The sequence below is a fragment of the Electrona antarctica genome (assembly GCF_951216825.1).
Source record: "Electrona antarctica genome assembly, chromosome: 14".
Taxonomy (NCBI): Eukaryota; Metazoa; Chordata; class Actinopteri; order Myctophiformes; family Myctophidae; genus Electrona; species Electrona antarctica.
Window position 1 is genome coordinate 32,878,739 of NC_136795.1, and position 20,105 is coordinate 32,898,843.

At 44.1% G+C, this 20,105-nt stretch overlaps 1 protein-coding gene across 1 annotated transcript in view; it reads right to left on the minus strand.

Moving 5' to 3' along the window:
• Positions 1 to 335: 335 nt before the first annotated feature.
• The window catches only part of mrc2 (mannose receptor, C-type 2), a gene marked incomplete at its 5' end in the record, with an annotated part of 29,921 nt that continues 10,151 nt past the window's right edge, over positions 336 to 20,105 (minus strand). Inside the window, 24 exons of the mRNA XM_079520819.1 lie at positions 336 to 2,890; positions 2,992 to 3,015; positions 3,248 to 3,430; positions 4,025 to 4,138; positions 4,767 to 4,916; positions 5,104 to 5,269; positions 7,904 to 8,142; positions 9,044 to 9,152; positions 10,363 to 10,529; positions 11,164 to 11,278; positions 11,568 to 11,710; positions 11,837 to 12,005; positions 12,311 to 12,477; positions 12,633 to 12,665; positions 12,859 to 12,988; positions 13,160 to 13,253; positions 13,500 to 13,633; positions 14,104 to 14,321; positions 15,195 to 15,343; positions 15,454 to 15,569; positions 17,952 to 18,056; positions 18,201 to 18,355; positions 18,558 to 18,749; positions 19,627 to 19,770. Coding sequence (XP_079376945.1) covers positions 2,670 to 2,890; positions 2,992 to 3,015; positions 3,248 to 3,430; positions 4,025 to 4,138; positions 4,767 to 4,916; positions 5,104 to 5,269; positions 7,904 to 8,142; positions 9,044 to 9,152; positions 10,363 to 10,529; positions 11,164 to 11,278; positions 11,568 to 11,710; positions 11,837 to 12,005; positions 12,311 to 12,477; positions 12,633 to 12,665; positions 12,859 to 12,988; positions 13,160 to 13,253; positions 13,500 to 13,633; positions 14,104 to 14,321; positions 15,195 to 15,343; positions 15,454 to 15,569; positions 17,952 to 18,056; positions 18,201 to 18,355; positions 18,558 to 18,749; positions 19,627 to 19,770 — 3,437 coding nt within the window. The 3' untranslated portion in view covers positions 336 to 2,669. The remainder of the gene's footprint in view (positions 2,891 to 2,991; positions 3,016 to 3,247; positions 3,431 to 4,024; positions 4,139 to 4,766; positions 4,917 to 5,103; positions 5,270 to 7,903; positions 8,143 to 9,043; positions 9,153 to 10,362; positions 10,530 to 11,163; positions 11,279 to 11,567; positions 11,711 to 11,836; positions 12,006 to 12,310; positions 12,478 to 12,632; positions 12,666 to 12,858; positions 12,989 to 13,159; positions 13,254 to 13,499; positions 13,634 to 14,103; positions 14,322 to 15,194; positions 15,344 to 15,453; positions 15,570 to 17,951; positions 18,057 to 18,200; positions 18,356 to 18,557; positions 18,750 to 19,626; positions 19,771 to 20,105) is intronic.

Consider the following 20,105-nt stretch of genomic DNA (forward strand, 5'->3'; position numbering starts at 1 on the left):
TTTAGTATGTCCGAAGTGACATACTAAAGGTGTACTAACTAAAGGTTAGTTGATACTAACTACAGTATAGGCTAAAAATACTGTGTGCCTATGTAGTACGTTAGTTAGTATGTTGTTTTGGACACCGAATGGTGGTTACACCACCTTGCCTATTCAGTTACGCACGCACGCACGCACGCACGCACGCACGCACGCACGCACGCACGCACGCACGCACGCACAGGTTACACCACCTTGCCTATTCAGTTACGCACGCACGCACACACGCGCACACGCACAGCCGCACACGCACACACACACACACACACACACAGATTTGTTTTCCAAGGAAACACTGCTGTGAACATAGACTTTATTCATTTCATATAAAAACAACAAAAAATACTTTCAGAACTTTGAACAGGTGCTTTTTAAAATCTTCACAGGGATTAGACCCAAACCCCACCAACCCTTCCCACACACGTACTTCAACAAAAGTAATCTCACTGGGAATCTACTGTAGCCTACCAGGGCTGAATACGTCCATAGAAGACAGTTCTACCTCATCATAACGTGCATCCTTCCAGCTGACAACTGCAAAATAAGTAGGAAAGGCTTGTACAGTAAGCCACCAGCAGAGGACAGGGTGAGCCTAGGACATGTCACTATCACTGCCCTGCACCTCAACTCCTCCCACCCTTCTCTCTGCCAAAACCCCCATTCCTCATATGTGCATAACACCCTCTCTCTCTCTCTCTCTTTTCCTTTTCTCCTTGTAGTGTTTTCCCCCCCCTTCCTAACCCCCACCGGCCCTGAGCCCTCCTTCTCTCTGATTGGTTCCAGACGTGCCACTGAGCTCTTCTTGCCGACTCAACATTCCACAGCTGGAGGCTGCACACACACACACACACACGCACGCACGCACGCACACGCACACACACACACACACAAAAGACGCACACACGCCTATATGTCCCCCTCTCTCATTCCTCCTTTTTTCATAGAGACATGCCTATGTGCCATCGTACAATGGTGTCGTGCAGAGAAAGCAGACGATTTGCAAGCATCGCCACTGTGTTGTGAGCTTGTAGAACTATTTTCTGTGCCCGACACCGCCGTACGATGAAGTATTAAACAAGCTTCAGTGAAACAGCGTCAGACTGAAGGCATTTCTCTGAGGAGTACAGAAATTCACTCACAAGCAGGAACGTTTGGATGAGGAATGTATGAGGAAGGTACGGAGAGAAGAAAAAAAACTTTTCCCCTCTAAAATCCAGTTACTATTCTGCCTGTATTCAACATAAGTCAAAATCCTGAATGACACACAAAGGTATAGCCTATGTAGGTTTCTAATGAGAAAGAGTGAATTGACTTTTAAGGTTGCTTAAGATTCTTTCAAGATTCTCACAGCACTATTTCCTTCATTCACAAGAAGGATGTTTTCCTTTGCAAGGCAGTGAGTATGCTAGTTGCACTGTTGGCAAAATAGGTCAAATAAGAGGGTGAATTTTCACATAGGCTATCTTTACCAGTCAAAACTTAACAAAATCCTGAATCATAAAAAGTACCATTAATAATGCGTACAGACAAGTGAATGACATTATAAATTTGTTGAAACAGCCGTAAATCATGGCATCAAGTGCCAAAAACAAACATTCAGAGTTCAATGCATATAAACACGCAGGCAAATGTTCAGTAAAAATGCTGAATCGATGGTATCAAACTTTGAAATCACGGAAGCGACAAACACTGTAGAGTACCTTGTTAATGATGTCTATGGACAAGAGAATAATTTACCCGAAATAATGTTTAAACAGCTCAAGATAACTGAAAATGCAATTGTATATTTAACAACCGTGCTCAACCCTTACTGTATGTGCGGAAATGTAGTGTATTGCCGTACTTTGTCACTGTGGTCCTTGGGACATCTTCGGAGTCCCTGTCACCTTCCACACATTCACATTTGGACGTCATCCTCTTCTGGTTCTAGCACAGCTGGTGCTGACGTGTCAGATCAGAGAGGGGAGAGGCAGACTCACAAAGGGCTATAAGTGTATGCATCGTCATCAACAGTCCTCTACAGCTGCACAGATAAAGAAGGCAAATTAATCCAATAAAAATGAACAAAATGAACAGAAGTTCATTTCGGGGGGAAAAAATACTGTCACGGTGCAAAATAAAAAGTAAAGAATGCGTTTGGTTCGGTGAGTGGATCATTTATGACAGAAGAATGGCTTCGGTTAAAATGTGTTGTTGACTTTTCTGATATCTGCTTTAAATACAAATAAGAAAAGAAATGGGATGGTGACGCTACACCATACGGAAAATGGACTTTGGCACATCAGCAGACAGCTGGGACACCTTTCAACACGCAATTCAATAATGAACCTTTCCAGCTGCTCCCCGCAGAGCTTCCATTACATCCATGAATAGGCTTCATGGAGCCCTTTTAGGAAAAGTCTGTCTTTAAGGGAATGGATCTGTTGTTGAGTCTTGGCGTGCACAGATTGTGACGGTGGGGACTCACTGACAGCCACTGTGCTCTACACAGCCCTTCAGCATTTACAAATATTTTTCTTTTTCATAAAAAGGGATAAAAATAAAAGCTAAAAGTCACAATCTGAGTCAGCACACTGAAATCAGTCTCTTTTGGGGCCAGGCTTGTCCCAGGTCAGTCCAGGGTGGCTATGCTACTCTTGTTGCTCATTCAGCTCCATGTCGGACACCAGGATGTTTTTCTCTGCCTGCTCAGCTGGGTTGGAGTTACTGCGGCTATAGCGGGCCCCCTCATAAGACCCCCGGGACCCGACACCTCGCCGGCGGTACAGGTAGATCACTGCCACAATCAACATCAACAGAAGCAGCGCTGTCACCGCGATCACAATCAGAGTGGGAAGGTGGTTTGGGTCCCCTGGGTAAAGACAGAATGAGGTTTAGGATTGGTACAGTAAACATATCCCATTCCATGATGCCAACACATTACTAGTGAGCATAGTAGTAACAGCAACTTACCAGTTACTGCTGAAATATCAGCACCTGAAAGAAGAAAACAAATGAATGATTAGTATAAGACAGACATGTATATAATCTGAGACTTCTTCTGAATTCATATAAACATGCAAATAATCCTTGCAATTGTTGATGGTGCTATCAAGACCCAAGCCTACTTCAAAATCTCAATTTAACCTCATACACAAATGAAGCCTTGCTTTGCAGGACATGCATTTGAACACACTAATGAATTAATGCAACATTCAGGCTTGCTTACTGCGCGGCCGTTTGCATATGACCCCGTGTGTGCGGTTCTTGCAGGAGCCCGGCTTCCACAGGCCAGTGTTGCTCTGGATCCAGAAGCAGGTATTGGCAGAAAGCATGCTGCTCAGGATGTCATCCTGCACCTCCCAGTTGGTGTACGACATCTCTGTGCTCTCACTCCACACCAGATTGCTACCTACAGGACAGCACAGGATACCCAGTTTTTAGTTGTGTTACTTTGTGACTGTTGTTTTGTTTGTTTTTTCCTTGTTGGATAATGGCGAGATAGGAAGCTGAGTGCAGACACACATGCAACACAGGACTCCAACTGGATTCTAACTGGGAATAATGCACTAGTCGGCTCATGGTGCACTGCACTCCCAAGTCCTAATACAGGACACCCACTAGCCACAGACTCACTATAGTCTCACAATAGCCAGACAAACTATTACAAAGTTGTTAAGGACTGCTACCTAAGACAAAAAATATATATATATGCGTGACAGACAGGCCTCCTTAGATCAACCACTGGCCGAACATGGACTTTCGGTCAGTCCAGCCAAACAGAGGCTTACTTACGTACTTGAATTTCTCTGGCAAAAACCTGGACATGCTGACTTGTGATTAAAATCTCCTGTTGCTGGAAGTAATGGCATAGGATGGTGGGTCTGACCACATGAGACTACAGACTCACTCAGTGAATATCAAGGCTCCGTTCAGTCAGAATGGTTTGTCAGGTGGAATGGTTTGAGTCGATTTGAAATGAAATGTTGTCTGAAGTGTCCTGTACCTTTTAAGGATATGCCCAGCCAAGCTCCATGTGCTTGTTCTGCATAGCTCTGAACGTGTTCCCATATAAATCCATTCTCCGTCTCATCCAAGACAGAGAGAAGTTCTGCCCCAACTAGAAAGGAGAAAGAGGCAAAGCGAAAAATGGGGAGAGACAGAGAAAGAGAAAGGGGGGTCAGGGGATACAAAAACAGTAAAACTAGGCCATTGGATGGTGAGTTTAGTCAAATCCATTGACACAGTACAAAGCAATTCCTCCTTACAGTGTGTGGAGGAATAATGACAGTACACTCCAAAGTGATCTTAATGAAACAAGTCTAAATTTAGATATATTGATGTGATTGTTGTCTATGGCAGAGTTGGTCGAAAAGTGCTGCACTGGGTCATTACAGCAGTAGTGTATATTTTGCCAGGGACCACGTAAGAGAAGATTATTCATATACTTTTAGTATTTAAAAAAATGTCCACATTGTTTAAAGAAAATAGACTGTAGATTAGCTATTTTGAATAAAAAACAGAGTTAAAGTCGTTCAACTGATTTTGATGCTACAGTATATTAAGATGTTTTTTTCTGGGGACCCCCAGTAACCCCATCCCACCCCCACCCCCCAGTAACCCCATCCCACCCCCACCCCCAAAGGGCCGCACCTTGAAAAACCCTGCTGTACAGTGAAATGAGCTACACATGTGGGGAGAGAGACTGAATCGAGTGTGACTTGGTGAAGCAAAAACGACTAGGTTACCTTTCCTACAGGATGAGTGTGCATCCTGCTGCAGTTTGAGATTCTGTAGGTTAAAGGCATAGCAGTGGTTTCTGAACGGCACCCAGGACCAGTCACCCAGAGAGTGGGGACACTGTCCCGGGTAAGTCCACTGGTGAACCGCAGGCTCTTCTGACAGGGGAGGATAGGACGTTGTTGTAACAATTGTTTATTTACTCTGAACAATATAATTTTGCTCGCTCGCTCGCTCGCACGCACGCACGCACGCACGCACGCACGCACACACACACACACACACACACACACACACACACACACACACACACACACACACACACATGTACACATGCTCACTTACCTGAACCAATTTCACAGATAGCAGCCTCCAGTTTATCATCACAGGGTGTTGTAGTCCATTCTCCAGTAGTGGCCATGTGACCACATCCTGCCAGTAGATTGTGCTCCCCATCTTTCCAGTTAGAATATACCACTTCTTCTTCCCCCAACCAGGTGAAGGTCCGCCCCTGAAAATCACACACATATGTAAAAACATTAAAAAGATATCTTATATCTTTCATCTTTTGTTCTGGTGGCACTTAAAGGGACACTTCACCCTGTATGTTAATGACGTTTAGATGAAGTAGAACACTAAAAGATATTTTAGATTTTAGCAGTGAGCCCAGTGTCTCTGATGTCATCGACACTGGGCTCACTTCCTTCCTGGACTACAATTCCCATAATGCTTTGGTGCACTGCTCCTCCTTGTGAATAGGGGGAGAGCTGTCTAAAGGCACATACATAGTCTGGATTTTCGGTGGTGACGTGACCACCGAACTACAACATGACGTCACGAGCCGTGGTGAAGAGCAAACCACCGCCACCGCTCCAGCCCTTCTCTCTGTTTTTACTCACCACCGCTCAACGTTATTTCAGCTCCGGTGGTCAGCTCACCACCAGAGCGGTGGTCACCTCACCACCGAAAATCCAGACTATGAATGAGCCTTTACTGAGACTGTAGTCCAAGGACTATTTAAATAGGACAGGAAGCTAAGACCGTACGGTGGTCTCCATGTTGCTCCCTGGAAGGAAAGAAACATGCGCAATTGAGACCAAGGAAGCTGAACGCGGAAGTGTTGGCTGCATATAGCCCATGTTTCTTTCCTTCCAGGGAGCAACATGGAGTCCACCGTGCGGTCTTCGCTTCCTAACCTTATTTAATTAACCTTGATGTAGTCCAGGAAGTAAGTGAGCCCAGTGTCGATGACATCAGAGACACTGGGCTCACTGCTAAAATCTAAATATCTAACCACAGGAAAGTGTTCGAAATTAACCACTCAAGCCCCATATAATTAGTCATCCAACAAATATCTAAAATAGCTGATCTTCAAGCTTACAATGTATCGCTTGGCGACACGTTGTGAGCTTGAACATCAGCTATTTTTGCGAAATGTTTGCCTATTCTCACCTTAATGCTCACCTATTTATTTTTTTGCCTATTATGAATGAATATAGATGCTAGGGTTCACGTAGTTAAGCCTTATATACTTAATGCGTACACTGTATACTGGGCACTTGGGTGGCGCAGTGGTAAAGTAGCTGCCCACCACCACAGAGTCTGGGGGTTCGAATCCACCGTGGTGCATCCGGCTTTGTCGAGTGTCTAATGTCTATATGAACACAATTGGCCGTGTGTTCATATGGGGAGGGTGATATTTGTCACAACAAGTTACTCCTACAGTCTGGCCCTGCAGGGAGTGCTGGGCGTGAGGAGCAAAACAAATTGATGCCTCATTGGCCGCTGCAGTTCATTGGAGCGACGTGTATCGACGTGAGGGCAGGCCCGCGGGAAGTACTTTACACTCGCAGGGGCTGAGCGTCTAGTAGGGGGTGCGCGCGCATAGCGCGCGCCGCAAAAATGCGCGTGCACGCGCATCATGCACGCGCATTTTTGCGCATTTTCACGCGGAAACGTGGCCTTTACTTTCCCTCTCCACACGCAAGTTATATGAACGAACTGACACAGGCAATTAACCAGGATAAGGTGCCAATACTGTGATACAGCATATTTATTTATCTTTTTTTTTTCTTCCCCTCCTGTTCGAGGGGGGGCTGTGCCTGGGGGGAGGGGGTGCTACAGCCCCCCCAGCACCCCTACTTCCCTCAGCCATGCGTGAGGGTGGAAGTGCGCCGGAAGTGCGGAAGGCACGCTGCCACGGGTGCATGTGTTTGGTTAGACATACCAACAGTCCTACAGTCATGAGTCCGACACCCTACCCTATGTCTTAGCCGCAATTTGCAACTCTAGATTTTTTTATAATGGGATGAATCTAGAGTTGCAATACCCTCCATTGACTCCCCACTCATCATTTTGCGTTTGCGATCTGCTCGTCTTAAACGACGTTAAACTCACCAACATTGCAGCTGTAGTCCAAGCTTGAATTATTCTCTTTCAATCTGCCGAGCTTGTTTTTCATAAAAATCCCCCGTAGACATGTTATGAGCTACTTTCTGTCAAGAAATTCTGTGCAAGTGATTATTTTTCTAAGTGCTGGAGTTTGGAAGCGCTCGTCGTAAGTCACTGAATGTCCCTGCATGCATCTGTTTCACATTTGCACATAAAGCAGGAGGCAGCAGCGCGACCCCTTAATAAAAACGAGCGCTTCCAAACTCCAACATTTCTTCTTCTTGACAGAAAGTAGCCCATAACATGTCTACGGGGGATTTTTATGAAAAACAAGCTCTGCAGATTGAAAGAGAATAATTCAAGCTTGGACTACAGCTGCAATGTTGGTGAGTTTAACGTTGTTTAAGACAAGCAGATCGCAAACGCAAAATGATGAGTGGGGAGTCAATGGAGGGTATTGCAACTCTAGATTCATCCCATTATAAAAGAATCTAGAGTTGCAAATTGCGGCTACCCTATGTCTATGGTGAGGAGCAGGACATCCTCCTGGCGGGGGCTCCTCACTGGCAGGTGAGTTAGTAGGAGATACAACGCAGTGTCAACACAGAAATGTGCGTGGGCAGGAATTAATTGGCATAACGGCTAAATTGAGGAGAAAAGGGGGGTAAAAAGAAGTCTGCCCAAGTTAGGGACTCTGCAGAGTTAATATCGTTAAGTATAATGTAAGATGAAAGAGATTAAAATATGATCTCACCCCATAATTGTACAGTGCAATCCAGGCAGAGCGGTGTAAGCTGTTCATCAGCAGGGTCAGGTAGCCCTGTTGGTATGGATCTTTCACCGTGGCCAGGGTCCCATTAAGAGATTCACACAGGTGGATCGCCCCCGTCCAATCCAGACGCTTCTGTACCACACGGTACGTCACTCTACCCAACTCCACGGGCGTGGAGAGGGAGGGGGGAATGAGGGCGGGGGCTGGGGGGAACGCTGAGTCTGAACAAACAGGACAATTAGACACGGGGAGACGAGTTAATTCCCTCTAGTCTACCTGGACAGGTTTGTATATGTTCTGAGCTGTTGTAGCAGGAATTGCGTCTGTGATAACATTTGAAATCTCTTGTCGAGTTTAAATGTCAAATGATAGTCTGAAGAAGTAAAAAGAAGAAGAAAAAAAAGGTTATTGAAACAGCTAGAGCTGACTTAAAGTCCAATGACAGTAGGTAGAGATTGAGCTTGCCATGATGTAGGTCCAAATATTGGCAAGATATCTTGCTCTGTTGATCCATTGATTAGAAATTGAAAGTTTTACAATTTTAAAAATAGTCTCCTCATTGACTTGCATAAATTGCACAGTGAAACAGCAAATAAAAGTACTAAAACAATGAAGATTCTTATATGTCACCACAAAACTCAGTACGTTTCTTTTTTTCTTTCAACTTCCTATTGATTTTACTTTTTGAAGAGCCGGATTCCGATGGGTCTTCTTCCTAATACAAATATCAAAATCAACATTTTCTTTTAAAAGAAAATGCCATACTTTTTATTATTTTTTATTTTTTGTTAATTTGCTTTGTATTTATGGACATTTCCTGATGTTTCTTTGAAGATTTTGTTTAATATTTGTGCTGCCATGTGGTTGTGGGGGGAAAAATATATGTGAATAATTGCTTTGAAAATACTATGTTGTAAAGAAAAATCAATAAACCCTAAATTGACCGTATCAATGAGGACAGTATATTTTGAATTGTCAATTTCTAATTAAAGGAGCAACGGCTTTCACCAATATTTGGAGTTATATCACAGCAAGGTGATATATACACAACCAAAACCTCTCTGCGCACAATTACTAACTTGTGCAGTTGGATAAAAGAACTGTAAAAAACAACAAAATCACCTTGTTTCCTCTGACAGATAAAACCATGTTTCTCCATTTCGCAGGGACGAGAGGCCCACCTGCCGGTATTCTTCTGTGGGTTCCCGTGAACCATCACCACACAGTTTCCCTGCACAGTGACAGGGAGCCATCAGATCAGGACATTGAACCATCACCACACAGTTTCCCTGCACAGTGACAGGGAGCCATCAGATCAGGACATTGAACCATCACCACACAGTTTACCTGCACAGTGACAGTGAGCCATCAGATCAGGACATGGGCGACACAAGCGCAATTCAACACACTTACAGTTGGGTGCCACCGATATTGTCCCTTATCATTTGACCCATTTAGGCCTGACCTCAACATTTAAAAAAATCCTTCTAAATCCTCCAGTTTTCTGAAATAAATATTTTCACGATTTAAAAAAAATAGCAGACCTACAAGCTCGTAGCGCGCCTATGAGCTTGTAGATCTGCTATTTTTCAATAGCTAAATTATAACATAATGTTTAAAACACCAAAAGGGGTTCCCGCCCAAAATGGGTTAACTGTCCTTTTGCGCAGATCACGCAAACCTCAGCAAAAAGAAAAGGACAATATCGATGGCCTCCAACTGTAACTACACAAACTCTAACCACCTACCAATTACGCTGTTACAAAATTTGGCGAAGCGAGCAGATCTACAAGTAAAGGCCACAACAAGTGGGCATTCGCGTTCGTTGTGAGCTTACAGATCGTCTATGTTTGCTGGAGATTCAGTGTAGAGGGAAATACTAGACGTCCTATAGTACAGAGCCCTGGCGGACTCTGATCAATTGTGTTTAAAGCACAATTACACTTTAGTAGAGGTTTGGGTTGTGTAGTTACCTTGCCATGATATGCCATGATAACTCCAAATATTAGCATATCTTCAATAGTTGCTTCGTTGAGTAAAATATATATTACCAAATCACTCTTTTAGCAATTAGCACATAAACCAAAGCAAACAAAACCGATTCTGCCAATATATAATGTCATAAAACCTATTACTTTATTTTATTTTTTACTATTTGAACATCTAGATCTGGATCCATGGATCCATTACGTGTTCAATTCAATTCAATTCAAAGGGTAAGTTTGTGTTAAAAGAGAGCTGTTTCACTATGCAATGGAAAATCAATGAGGAGAATATTATTGGAATATCAATATCTAATCACCAGAGCAACTATTGAAGACATCTCGCTAATATTTGGAGTTCACGGCAAGATAACTACACACACCAAACCTCTACCAAAATGTCATAGCGCTTTAAAAGGTTAATGTGTGTGCTGAGTGCTGCCAGAGAACAGTGTGTACCGGGTTCTTGTTGTGGTGAGGTCCGCTGTTGTCCAGAGGCTCTCCTGGAGCCCAGTTGGTATAGCTGAGCAGGCCAGGCTGGGCCCACTGGAAATGGCCTTTGGAGTCGGACGTCAGACCCACCCACAGGTCAACGCTGACATTGTACAGCAGAGTGGTGACAAAGGCTGTGTGTGACAACATCGATAATGTTATCAGTATGTGAGTGTGTGCGTGTGTGCGTGCGTGCCATGCTAATGTGTTCATCTGTGTATGTGTGCAATGCACTGTGCATGCTGGCGTGTTCATAATCATATTTACGGTGGCACATTGCTGCCATGTGCGATTTATTTTCCTGCTATGTTGTTACCACATAAAGATGGCGTTTTTACCATAAGATGTCGTTTTTTACCACATAAAGATGTACCTCTTTACCATAATCCCACATGGCAGCAATGAGCCACCGTACATGTGTGTGTGTGTATGTATGTATGTATGTATGTATGTATGTATGTATGTATGTATGTATGTATGTATGTATGTATGTATGTATGTATGTATGTATGTATGTATGTATGTATGTATGTATGTATGTATGTATGTACAGTGTGTATTTATGTATGTATATGAGTGTGTATGTGTGCAACTGTGCATGCTGACTTGTTCATATGTGTGATTGTGTGTACTGTATGCGTGGCAAGTATGATTCTCTGTGTGTGTGTGTGTGTGTGTGTGTGTGTGTGTGTGTGCGTGCGTGCGTGCGTGCGTGCGTGCGTGCGTGCGTGCGTGCGTGCGTGCGTGTGTTTATGTAGGCTGTAGTACCTTGCTCCAAATGATTGGGTACCACTGCCAGGACGCCTCCTTTTGTCTCACACATCAGCTTGGCTGCAGACCACGTACCCCTACTGGCTTCTTCCAGGCCATGAACTCTGAAACACTAAGCACAACACACACACACACACACACATTTGGAATCATTGTGCTATTATAAGATACGCTGGGATATGTTGTTGCACCGGCACGCAAATAAGCATAAATCCACCTTAATTCAGTAAAGCCGAGAAAGCAACTGTGTCATTTTAGATTTTTGTGTTGGCCATTCAAAAATAGCAAATATACGTACAAGCTCAAAGCTGCAAACTTGTACAGCTTTTTTTTTACATTTTTGAAAACTACTGGTTTAGAATTGGCCTCAGGTCTTGATGGGTTAAACTAGGAGGGCCTACCTTATGCTGGTAGGAGGACCAGCCAGGAGGACATCCTGATGGGGGCAGGGGTGAGGACGGCGTCGGCGGAATAGTCCCCGTGACGTTCACTCTCTTACAGATGTACGGCAGGTCTGAGTGGCACTTCTGATCCGCCCAGTCCCCTATTACCGGAGTGAAACATTGTAGTATCTTCATATCAGGCGTGGTGGTATTTGGTGGCTTTCATACGACAAATTGCTAAGGTGACAAATAAAAAGGCAGGCTTTGGCTTCAGGCTCCCTTCCTACCTTTGCCGGCGGACGCGAAGACACATTTGCGATCTCGGCTGAGTGCGTGAGGCCTCCCCAGGGCCCAGGACACATAGTTGAGTACGGAGTGGTCCGACCAGCTGAAGCGGCCATCGTATGCATAGGTATGAAGTCCCAGCCACCAGTTGTCACCCTCTATCTTGGACATCTGCCATGGAGAGAGAGCTATGGACATGACTTCTGGCCCACAGCTACTAAGACATGTCAATGTTTGGAGACAGTTGGCAAACTGTATGCAGGCCATGGGGTGAGTAATGTACTTAATTATATGTATTTTATATGCAATAAACAACCATAATATTCAAAGCACATTAGTCTGAATCAGTATATCTACTGTACCAGTAGGATCAGCGGCAAAGCCTACAGACAAAGGAGCTAAACATCACTGTATTGCCCAGCATTGCTTGCAGGTATAATGATTATCAACTAGTTAGTTGAACCACTGTTGAGTACCTTGCGCAAAGTGTTGGTAAGGAAGTTCTCCTCTTCCACCGAGTGGACAGAGGCCAGTGAGGCTTCGAACCAGGAGCAGATCCTCTGGGCTTGGTCCCACGTGGAGCGGTGGTCAAAGAATTTGTACTCTGCCTCCTCAAAGCCAATCCACTCTGGAGAAGTGGACACTACAAGAGGACAAAAAAGACTTGAGAGTGTGTTGTTTGTTTCTCTCTGTGAACTTGAAGCCCCTGGAGACTGTAACAGTGATGGACGGCTATAAAAGTAAAGTTGAGTTGAGCTGTGTGTGTTTGAAAACAAAAGCTTTGGTTGGCAGACTGACCTTCAGTGGTTTCTGGCTCTTTGGCCACGCTACCTGAAAACATAAACATGTATCATGTATATGTTACATGATGAATAATTCAAACAGCAAGCTTTGTATTATTTAAATCTATAGCCAAAACGAATACAGTTCCTGCACCTAGCGGTTATTTCCTTAAATGTTTTAGCCATTTGCACTCTGTGGTCAGTTGTATGCCCCTGGTGTAATTTATTTAGTGTCATTTTACCTCTGGGGATCTTGCAGATCCAGTCCAACTCAGAGTCACAATGCATGGCCAACCAGGTCATTGTACCCAGATCGGCTGCAGCACACTGGCGGATGTTGTAGTTGTAGCGCCCAAAGTTCTGGTATGTGTACTACGAAATCGAGAAATATGAATGAAGAGACTCAATGAAAAACAGCTGTATTTAACACATGGATCCTTTTATAAGCACACTAGATGAAAGATGTATCAAACGATGATGTAGTGGCGAACAACTATTCTATAATTCCCTCAAGCATGCATGTGAATGTAAGATCAGACTCACAGCCAGCCCATCACTCCATTTCCAGCTGCCGTTGTCCACAGGGTTCCTGCGGTTCAGGCCGATCCAGAACCAGTGCTGCTCATGATCCTCCGATCTGCAGGCATCATCATCATCATCTTCATCTTCATCATGATTTTCATTATGGTCATCTCTCTCCACATTATTGTATGTAGTTGTTGTCGGGCGGAAACCACATATGTCCAAAACCGCTCCTTTTTGTATTACTATTTAAGATTCAAAATACTGTGGGGCATTTAAAAAAAAGAGAAAAATGGAGAATTTGGATTTATGAGGTTTCTGCCCGACAGCAACGATATCCAGTCAGGTGCACATTACTCACCCAAATGTCTCATGGAGGACCTTCAGGACAAACTGCTCCTCCTCGGGGCCACTGATGCTGAGCAGATTGGCCCCGTGTCTTTGGCAGAACAGATGAGCCTGCAGCCAGCTGAGCTTCTGTTCCAGTTGAAATACCTACACAGTAATACATGAGCAATACAATAATAGCTTAACCTATTAAGACCTGAGGCCGATCTACACAATCATGCCTTCTAAATCAGTTAGTTCACACAAAGATTTTTCCCCCCAAAAAAGAAAGAAAAAAACCCAAACTAAAATACAGATGTACAGCTTGTATATCTGCTACTTTTGAATAGCCAACACAAAAAAAATCATATAATTGACAAAGATCGTGAGGTCGAAACGTCGTATTTCTTCTGCCTGCCTGTCGCTGAATAAAGGTTTGGAGCATCTTAAAGTGAGTTGCGGGCCCCTGCTTCTTTTTATGTTGACTGTCTATATAGTTTTGGTATGTTTTCAGCATACATATCCAAATGGAAAGTGTGCTACAATTGTCGAGTTTTATAAATGGATGACTTTTAAGGCTATTAAAGTTTGAAGCCCAACAGGGCCAAGTTGGCCTTAACTCCAGTACTGAAATGTACCTTGTAACAGTGTCGCAGGTCACTGCTGCTCTTCCAGCTAGCAGGGCAGGAGCCGGTGAGGCTCGGGGTGGGCTGTGGGGCAGGAGGCTCAGGACTCAGCGACGTATCCTGGGTCTGACGGCAGATGAACTTGGCACGCGACGACGCACAGTCCTGAGCCTCCCACAAACCTGTTGCGAAGCCCGTAGCCATGGAGACACAGCCACCCTCAATTTGGACTGAAAGAGAGAGACATGGGGGAGGCATCCCATTAGCCAAAAGGAGCCTGGACCGCAGACAATTCAATTCAATTGGACCGCAGACATTGGTGGAAATAGTACAGTTGAGCCAATGTCTGAGGGAAAGGTCCACCGGCGAGTTGATAATTTTCCATTAAAATGTCGAATGATTAAATAGCAAGTTTTCTATTACTTGTTTTCCATTAATTAATTGTTAACCCAATTAATGAGAAAGTCCACTACAAAAACATACCGAATAATGCGCTAGCCATTTGTGCAGGGAGCATAGGGTTCATAAGAGGTGACATCAATGCTCCTAGCTGGATTTTGACTGTGGAATTTGACTTGTCGTTCAGTCCTCGACCAAGCCTGTTTTTAACATCATGGAGCTCATATATCTGGAAATTGCATGATGGCCCTGATTGATATTACACAAAGCATTTGCTGCCTTTTGCTGCCTTGTTATAATGTGCTGCTGCAAAACATATTTGTTAAAAGGAGAAAAATGTTTACAACTTCCTTAACATATTGGCCCATTTTTGTAAAAAGAGAAAAAGAAAAGAACTCATGCTTCATTGGCTGACTTTAACCTCTGTAAACATTGAGATAACTGATGATTTCTCAGAAACGCATACATCCAGCTAAGTAGGGCTGTTACTGGGCCAAATCTGTATAAGGACCTGCTATTTTTGGGTACAGATTTGCAAACAAGTGGGACGAATCTAGGGTATAGATTTGTCTTTTACTAAGGCGTTCAGCAACTGCTCATCTTTAGAGTGGGTCTCACATTCTGTACCTACTACCTTGTGTTTCATACTATGTCACAGAACATCATTCAAACGTAATACTTGAAGAAGAAGAAACGATGCTAACCTGGCTGGTCTCGATTCCAGTTGGTGTACGACACCTCATCCCCGCCGAGCCATTGGAAAGTCCCAGGACTGCCCTGGTTATGAAGGCCGATCCAGAAAGAGTCTCCAGAGCGACCAAACACTAGGCTGTTGGCGAAGGCCTGCTCAAACCTTCAAAATGTAAAGGATTGTTTAGGGATTCTGGGCCAATACATTTCACTGTAATACAATTGTGTTAATGGACTGCATTTCTATGCATATATAATGGCTGTATCACATGCCTATTGGTAATGGTAACAAGTGCAGCTCCGCTATCTTCACAGGCCTTCTTGGCCTCATCAAATGTGACCTGGTCTTCTCCTACCCAGTAGCAGGCTGGACTGTGCCACTTCCAGCCCTGTTGGGAGATGGAGAGGAGAGGAGAGGAGAGGAGTCAGACACTCTTGTCAAGATAAAAAACTACAGACAATCTCAGTGACTCAGTAGGCTGAGTGTGTGTGTGTGTGTGTGTGTGTGTGTGTGTGTGTGTGTGTGTGTGTGTGTGTGTGTGTGTGTGTGTGTGTGTGTGTGTGTGTGTGAGTGTGTGTGTGTGTGTGTGTGTGTGTGTGTGTGTGTGTGTGTGTGTGTGCGTGCGCGTGCGTGCGTGTGTGCGTGCGTGTGTGTGTGTGTGTGCATGTGTGTGTGTGTGCTCGTGCGACATACGTGCAACATGCGTGCGACATGCGTGCGCGCGTACATGTGTAACCTTCCTCCCCCCGCCCAAGGTAATTTTAAAACATGCTGAATTAAATATGTGGTTTGAAAGAAGTTCAATACAATGAATAGTCTTTCAGAAAATAAAAGGAAAAGACTAAACGAAAATCGTCCACCAATGTTTTAAGTACCAACTGCACTGTACTTACTGTATCACAATGAAGAATAGTCAAGAGAACAAGTTTAGGCGCAGACAGGCAAGTTGCCTGTCTGCGCCTAAACTTGCCTGCCCTCAATTTCTTCTACCCGTTCACATAGTGGTGGACATGTACGGACGAGGAATGCAGCGAACACTCACAATACCATGAGAGGTGAGATTGTGTCTATGACTGTGTGTGTGTGCATGTGTTTGCGTGGGAGAGAGAGAGAGAGAAACACAGAGAGAGAGAGAGAGAGAGAGAGAGAGCGTGCAAGAGACACATGGGTGTCCGATTGGGTGAATCGGCCCCAACCTCAAGCTTTTTTGCACACTTTTTTGGCTACTGAGTCAACTGGCTGCGTCTGGCTGCCTGATAGAAGCCTCAAAGACTTCCAGCTGCTGCTTTGTTGAAATTCATATGACCCCCCTTAGCACTCCCTTCTCTTCCTGTCTCCTACTGCCTCAGTCACAGTGACAATGCTGTAAAAGCGGCATACAACGTGTTGGGGACAGTGCGGTGACTCTAATAATCCATTCTCTTACATCAAAGGCATTTCACACATGTTGCGTCAAGTGTTTCGGAGGGAGACTCAACAACCGCTCGAGGTGAAACCACTACACCACATGGCCACACAATGCCATACTGTGCAATGCCAACTGACCCCTATCACATGACCACCCGGGATGCCCATGCTCCCCAGGGAGAGAGGTATAGTTACATGACACTAAACAAATGTCCTGAACCATACAGAGCCTATTGTTGAAAATAACAGCTGAGAAACAGTCAGATATAAATCAAAGCATAGCAAACATATAGGACTTACAGTACACCGACCTATGACCCACACACAAATCCATGCTCATGCATTGCATGCACACATGTGCAAAAAGAGCAAAGACGCTTGTTGCTTGCATTAGAGAAAACCTATTTTCTGACCACTGATAACCCCTCGTGGGAGGCATAAATTAAAGATAAACATTCCGCCTTTGATATATTTGGAACAAACACGTAGGCTGGCACTGTGAATAGTGAACACCAGTGTTCGGTCAAAAGCAGTATAAGGCTGAACGTCAAAAATGGAGAGTTAATTACTGTGAAATCACACAAGGAGATGGATCCACCAGATGCGATTGGATTAAGCATGTGGGTAAAACCGGAGAGCATAAAAGGACAGTGCCCAAGTAAATGTATGTGTGTGTGTCGTGTGATTAGACACAGTTTAAACATTTAAACAGATACAAGTAAATGTAACGCGTGCTGCATTTCCCCAGGCTGTTAAAGTGTACAGGGAGTTAAGGGGGGTGGAGGGAGTGTGTATGGTGGGGGTTAGGGTTGTCTGGGGCTGTGGCGTCTGCTGACCTTCCTGGCCCTGAGGGGGTGATTTATAGAAGCGTTTCAGACTGGGGGTGGACGGGTGGAAGATAGGAGACCCAGAGCGTCTCAGGGGACAGGGGTGAAAGAACAGCTCAGAGTTTTACAATAACAGTTATCCCCCTTGTGCCACTGCAGTGCTGCTTCTGTGTCATGTCATTTTTCATTCTAAATGTAATATCTTTACACAGATTGTGTTGATGGTACTCTGCATTTACCCCGTAGCATTACTCTTATTATCCTTTTTTAGATGATAATTAACTTGAACCACTATTCTAAGCATATCATGTTAGGCAAACATTCGATGACAATAGAACGTCTACAAGCTAACAACAAGTCACGTTGTGACACGCTATGAGCTTGTAGATCGGTGAAGAGATTTGATGTAGAGGGATAAAGGAGGGGACCAATTACAGATGCGTTGGAGACCCTGGCCAATAAAGGATATAGGGTTTAAGTGGTTAAAGGGGAAACATTTTTAACAGACAAATAGAAAGACAGAAATATAACAATACCTTTTTGCAGTCTTGGTGCTGTGGTTTCCCATCACTTTTTGTTCCTGGTTTCTTACAGATGGAGGGAAGTGTCAGATTACAAGGGCTGTCGTTCCAACGGCCGTCCTGTGCATGCCAGCAGCACACAGACAAACAGAGAGAGAGAACACAGCTGTTTAATCCAAACAAACAGAGCAGACGTCGCTGTGAGGGTCTGTTGCTGTGAGATCGAGGAGGGTCGCCGTCAAGGAGGGTTCAGAGGTCACTCACAGGTCCCCAGATGGTGACGCAGTCCTCCTGGGTGTTGCGGAAGTTATTGGGCTCAAAGGGGTGCCATAATGTGAAGATGACGGGCGTGTGGTCGGTCCACTGGAAGTCCATTTGCATATCAGTGTCATGGAGCCCTATCCACAGCTCCTCGATGTCTGAAAGAAGACATTCATGGATAAGAGTTGAGATAACAATTCGAGAAGGTTGTCGCAGTGCTCTGAATACAAGCGAGAGAGAGAGAGAGAGAGAACCGATCTTAGAACCAATATCATTACAGAAAGTAACCACATGCAAGAAGGACATTATCACAAGACAAGACAAAATTGAGAGTTGAAAGAAAATGCACCAACAAATCACCTTTCTTCAGGTTCCGTATGATGAATTCTAGCTCAGGCAAGGTGTGGATGCTGGCCAAGTTGGCCTCCATCTTTTGGCAGGTCTTCTGAGCTGTGTCCCAATCTATCTTGTCCGAGGTCAGCTTGTAGCAACCTGCCTGGAAGGCCTGCCATCCCACGTCACATTCATACTTGTCATTGTCTGCCCATGAGTCTGTGAAGCACAAAGATAAACCAAATGACCTGTATGTAATGTAATAATAATAATGTTTTAATACTTTATGGAAATCTCACTTATCAATAGCGGAAAAGGTCATGTAACTGCAAATGTTATTAACATTCATTGTGATGATAAAAAAAAAACTTCTGATAGGTACAGGGGAAGGCAAACTTTTGTAGCTGATCTACAAAATCACAGGTTAGGGTCAGGGGCTGTGTCCACAGAAAGCGTTTTTTTTAATCTGACAGTATCTGTCTGCCATGCATTTCTAGCATTTCAGGAGCTTCAAGCAGACAATAGTTCAATATTTGGAGAGGAGCGCCAGTCATTTGACCCTCCTGATTGTGTCTGACAACCCGGTAATTTACGACTCAGTGTTGAATCGTTAGCACAACCATGAGAAGTCCATGTTTACATTGTTTCAGCTAAGCTATTTGTGCTAATAATGCAGAATGTTGCAGGCAACAATAAGCGCTACGTGCAAGTGCTATGGACATGATATCCATAGTGCTCAAAAAAGCACTTTTTGTGGACACAGACCCTCACATTGCGGCATTATGTGACAATAATGACATGCCCAATATAGGCCTATACTGTACACTTAAACTGGTGCAATAGTCATATGAAATTAATTTGAATCCAAATGATATTTTCTATATACACGTACAGTACAAATTTTATTATGGTTTATTTTTCTCCCTTCCTTTCCCTTTGCCCCCCTGGGCCCCAATTTGAAAACCTGTGGGTTAATAGATAATGATATGTTAAAATAGATGGTTTAATCCATTGAGACCTGGAACGCATCCATGTCACGTTAGCGTTTAACCACATTAACCATTAAATGGACCATTATGACAGCCTACAGACTGACCTGTGGTGAATGGGTCCAGAGTGGCGTTGGGCCTCTTCTTACACACATAAGGCAATGCTACATCGCAGTCACGGTTCTGCCAGCGGCCTGATGACTCCGTTCTGATCACAGCACAGTTCTCCTCTTCTGCATGGTTCGGCTGGTCTGGGATGGAGTCAACAGTCAGACAAGATTGTTCAAAGCATTCTCTCACTGCCAAGGAGCTACTGTACATATGATTCTTCAGATTTTCTCAGTCAGCAGTTGAAGGCTGCGAGATAGTGTCAGAGGGTGGAACTGAATGAATTTTAACCCGAGGGCGATTCTAAAAATGTCTTCTAAATCCTAACCGTTTTCTGAAATACGTATGTTGCTATAATCAGTGGTTCTCAAACTTTTTCATGGTCAAGGACCCCAAATTATATGTTTTACAGTATCTAAAGTAAAAAATTAAAGAAAAAAGAAAAACTGAAATTAAACGTGCTCGGTCAACATTCCAG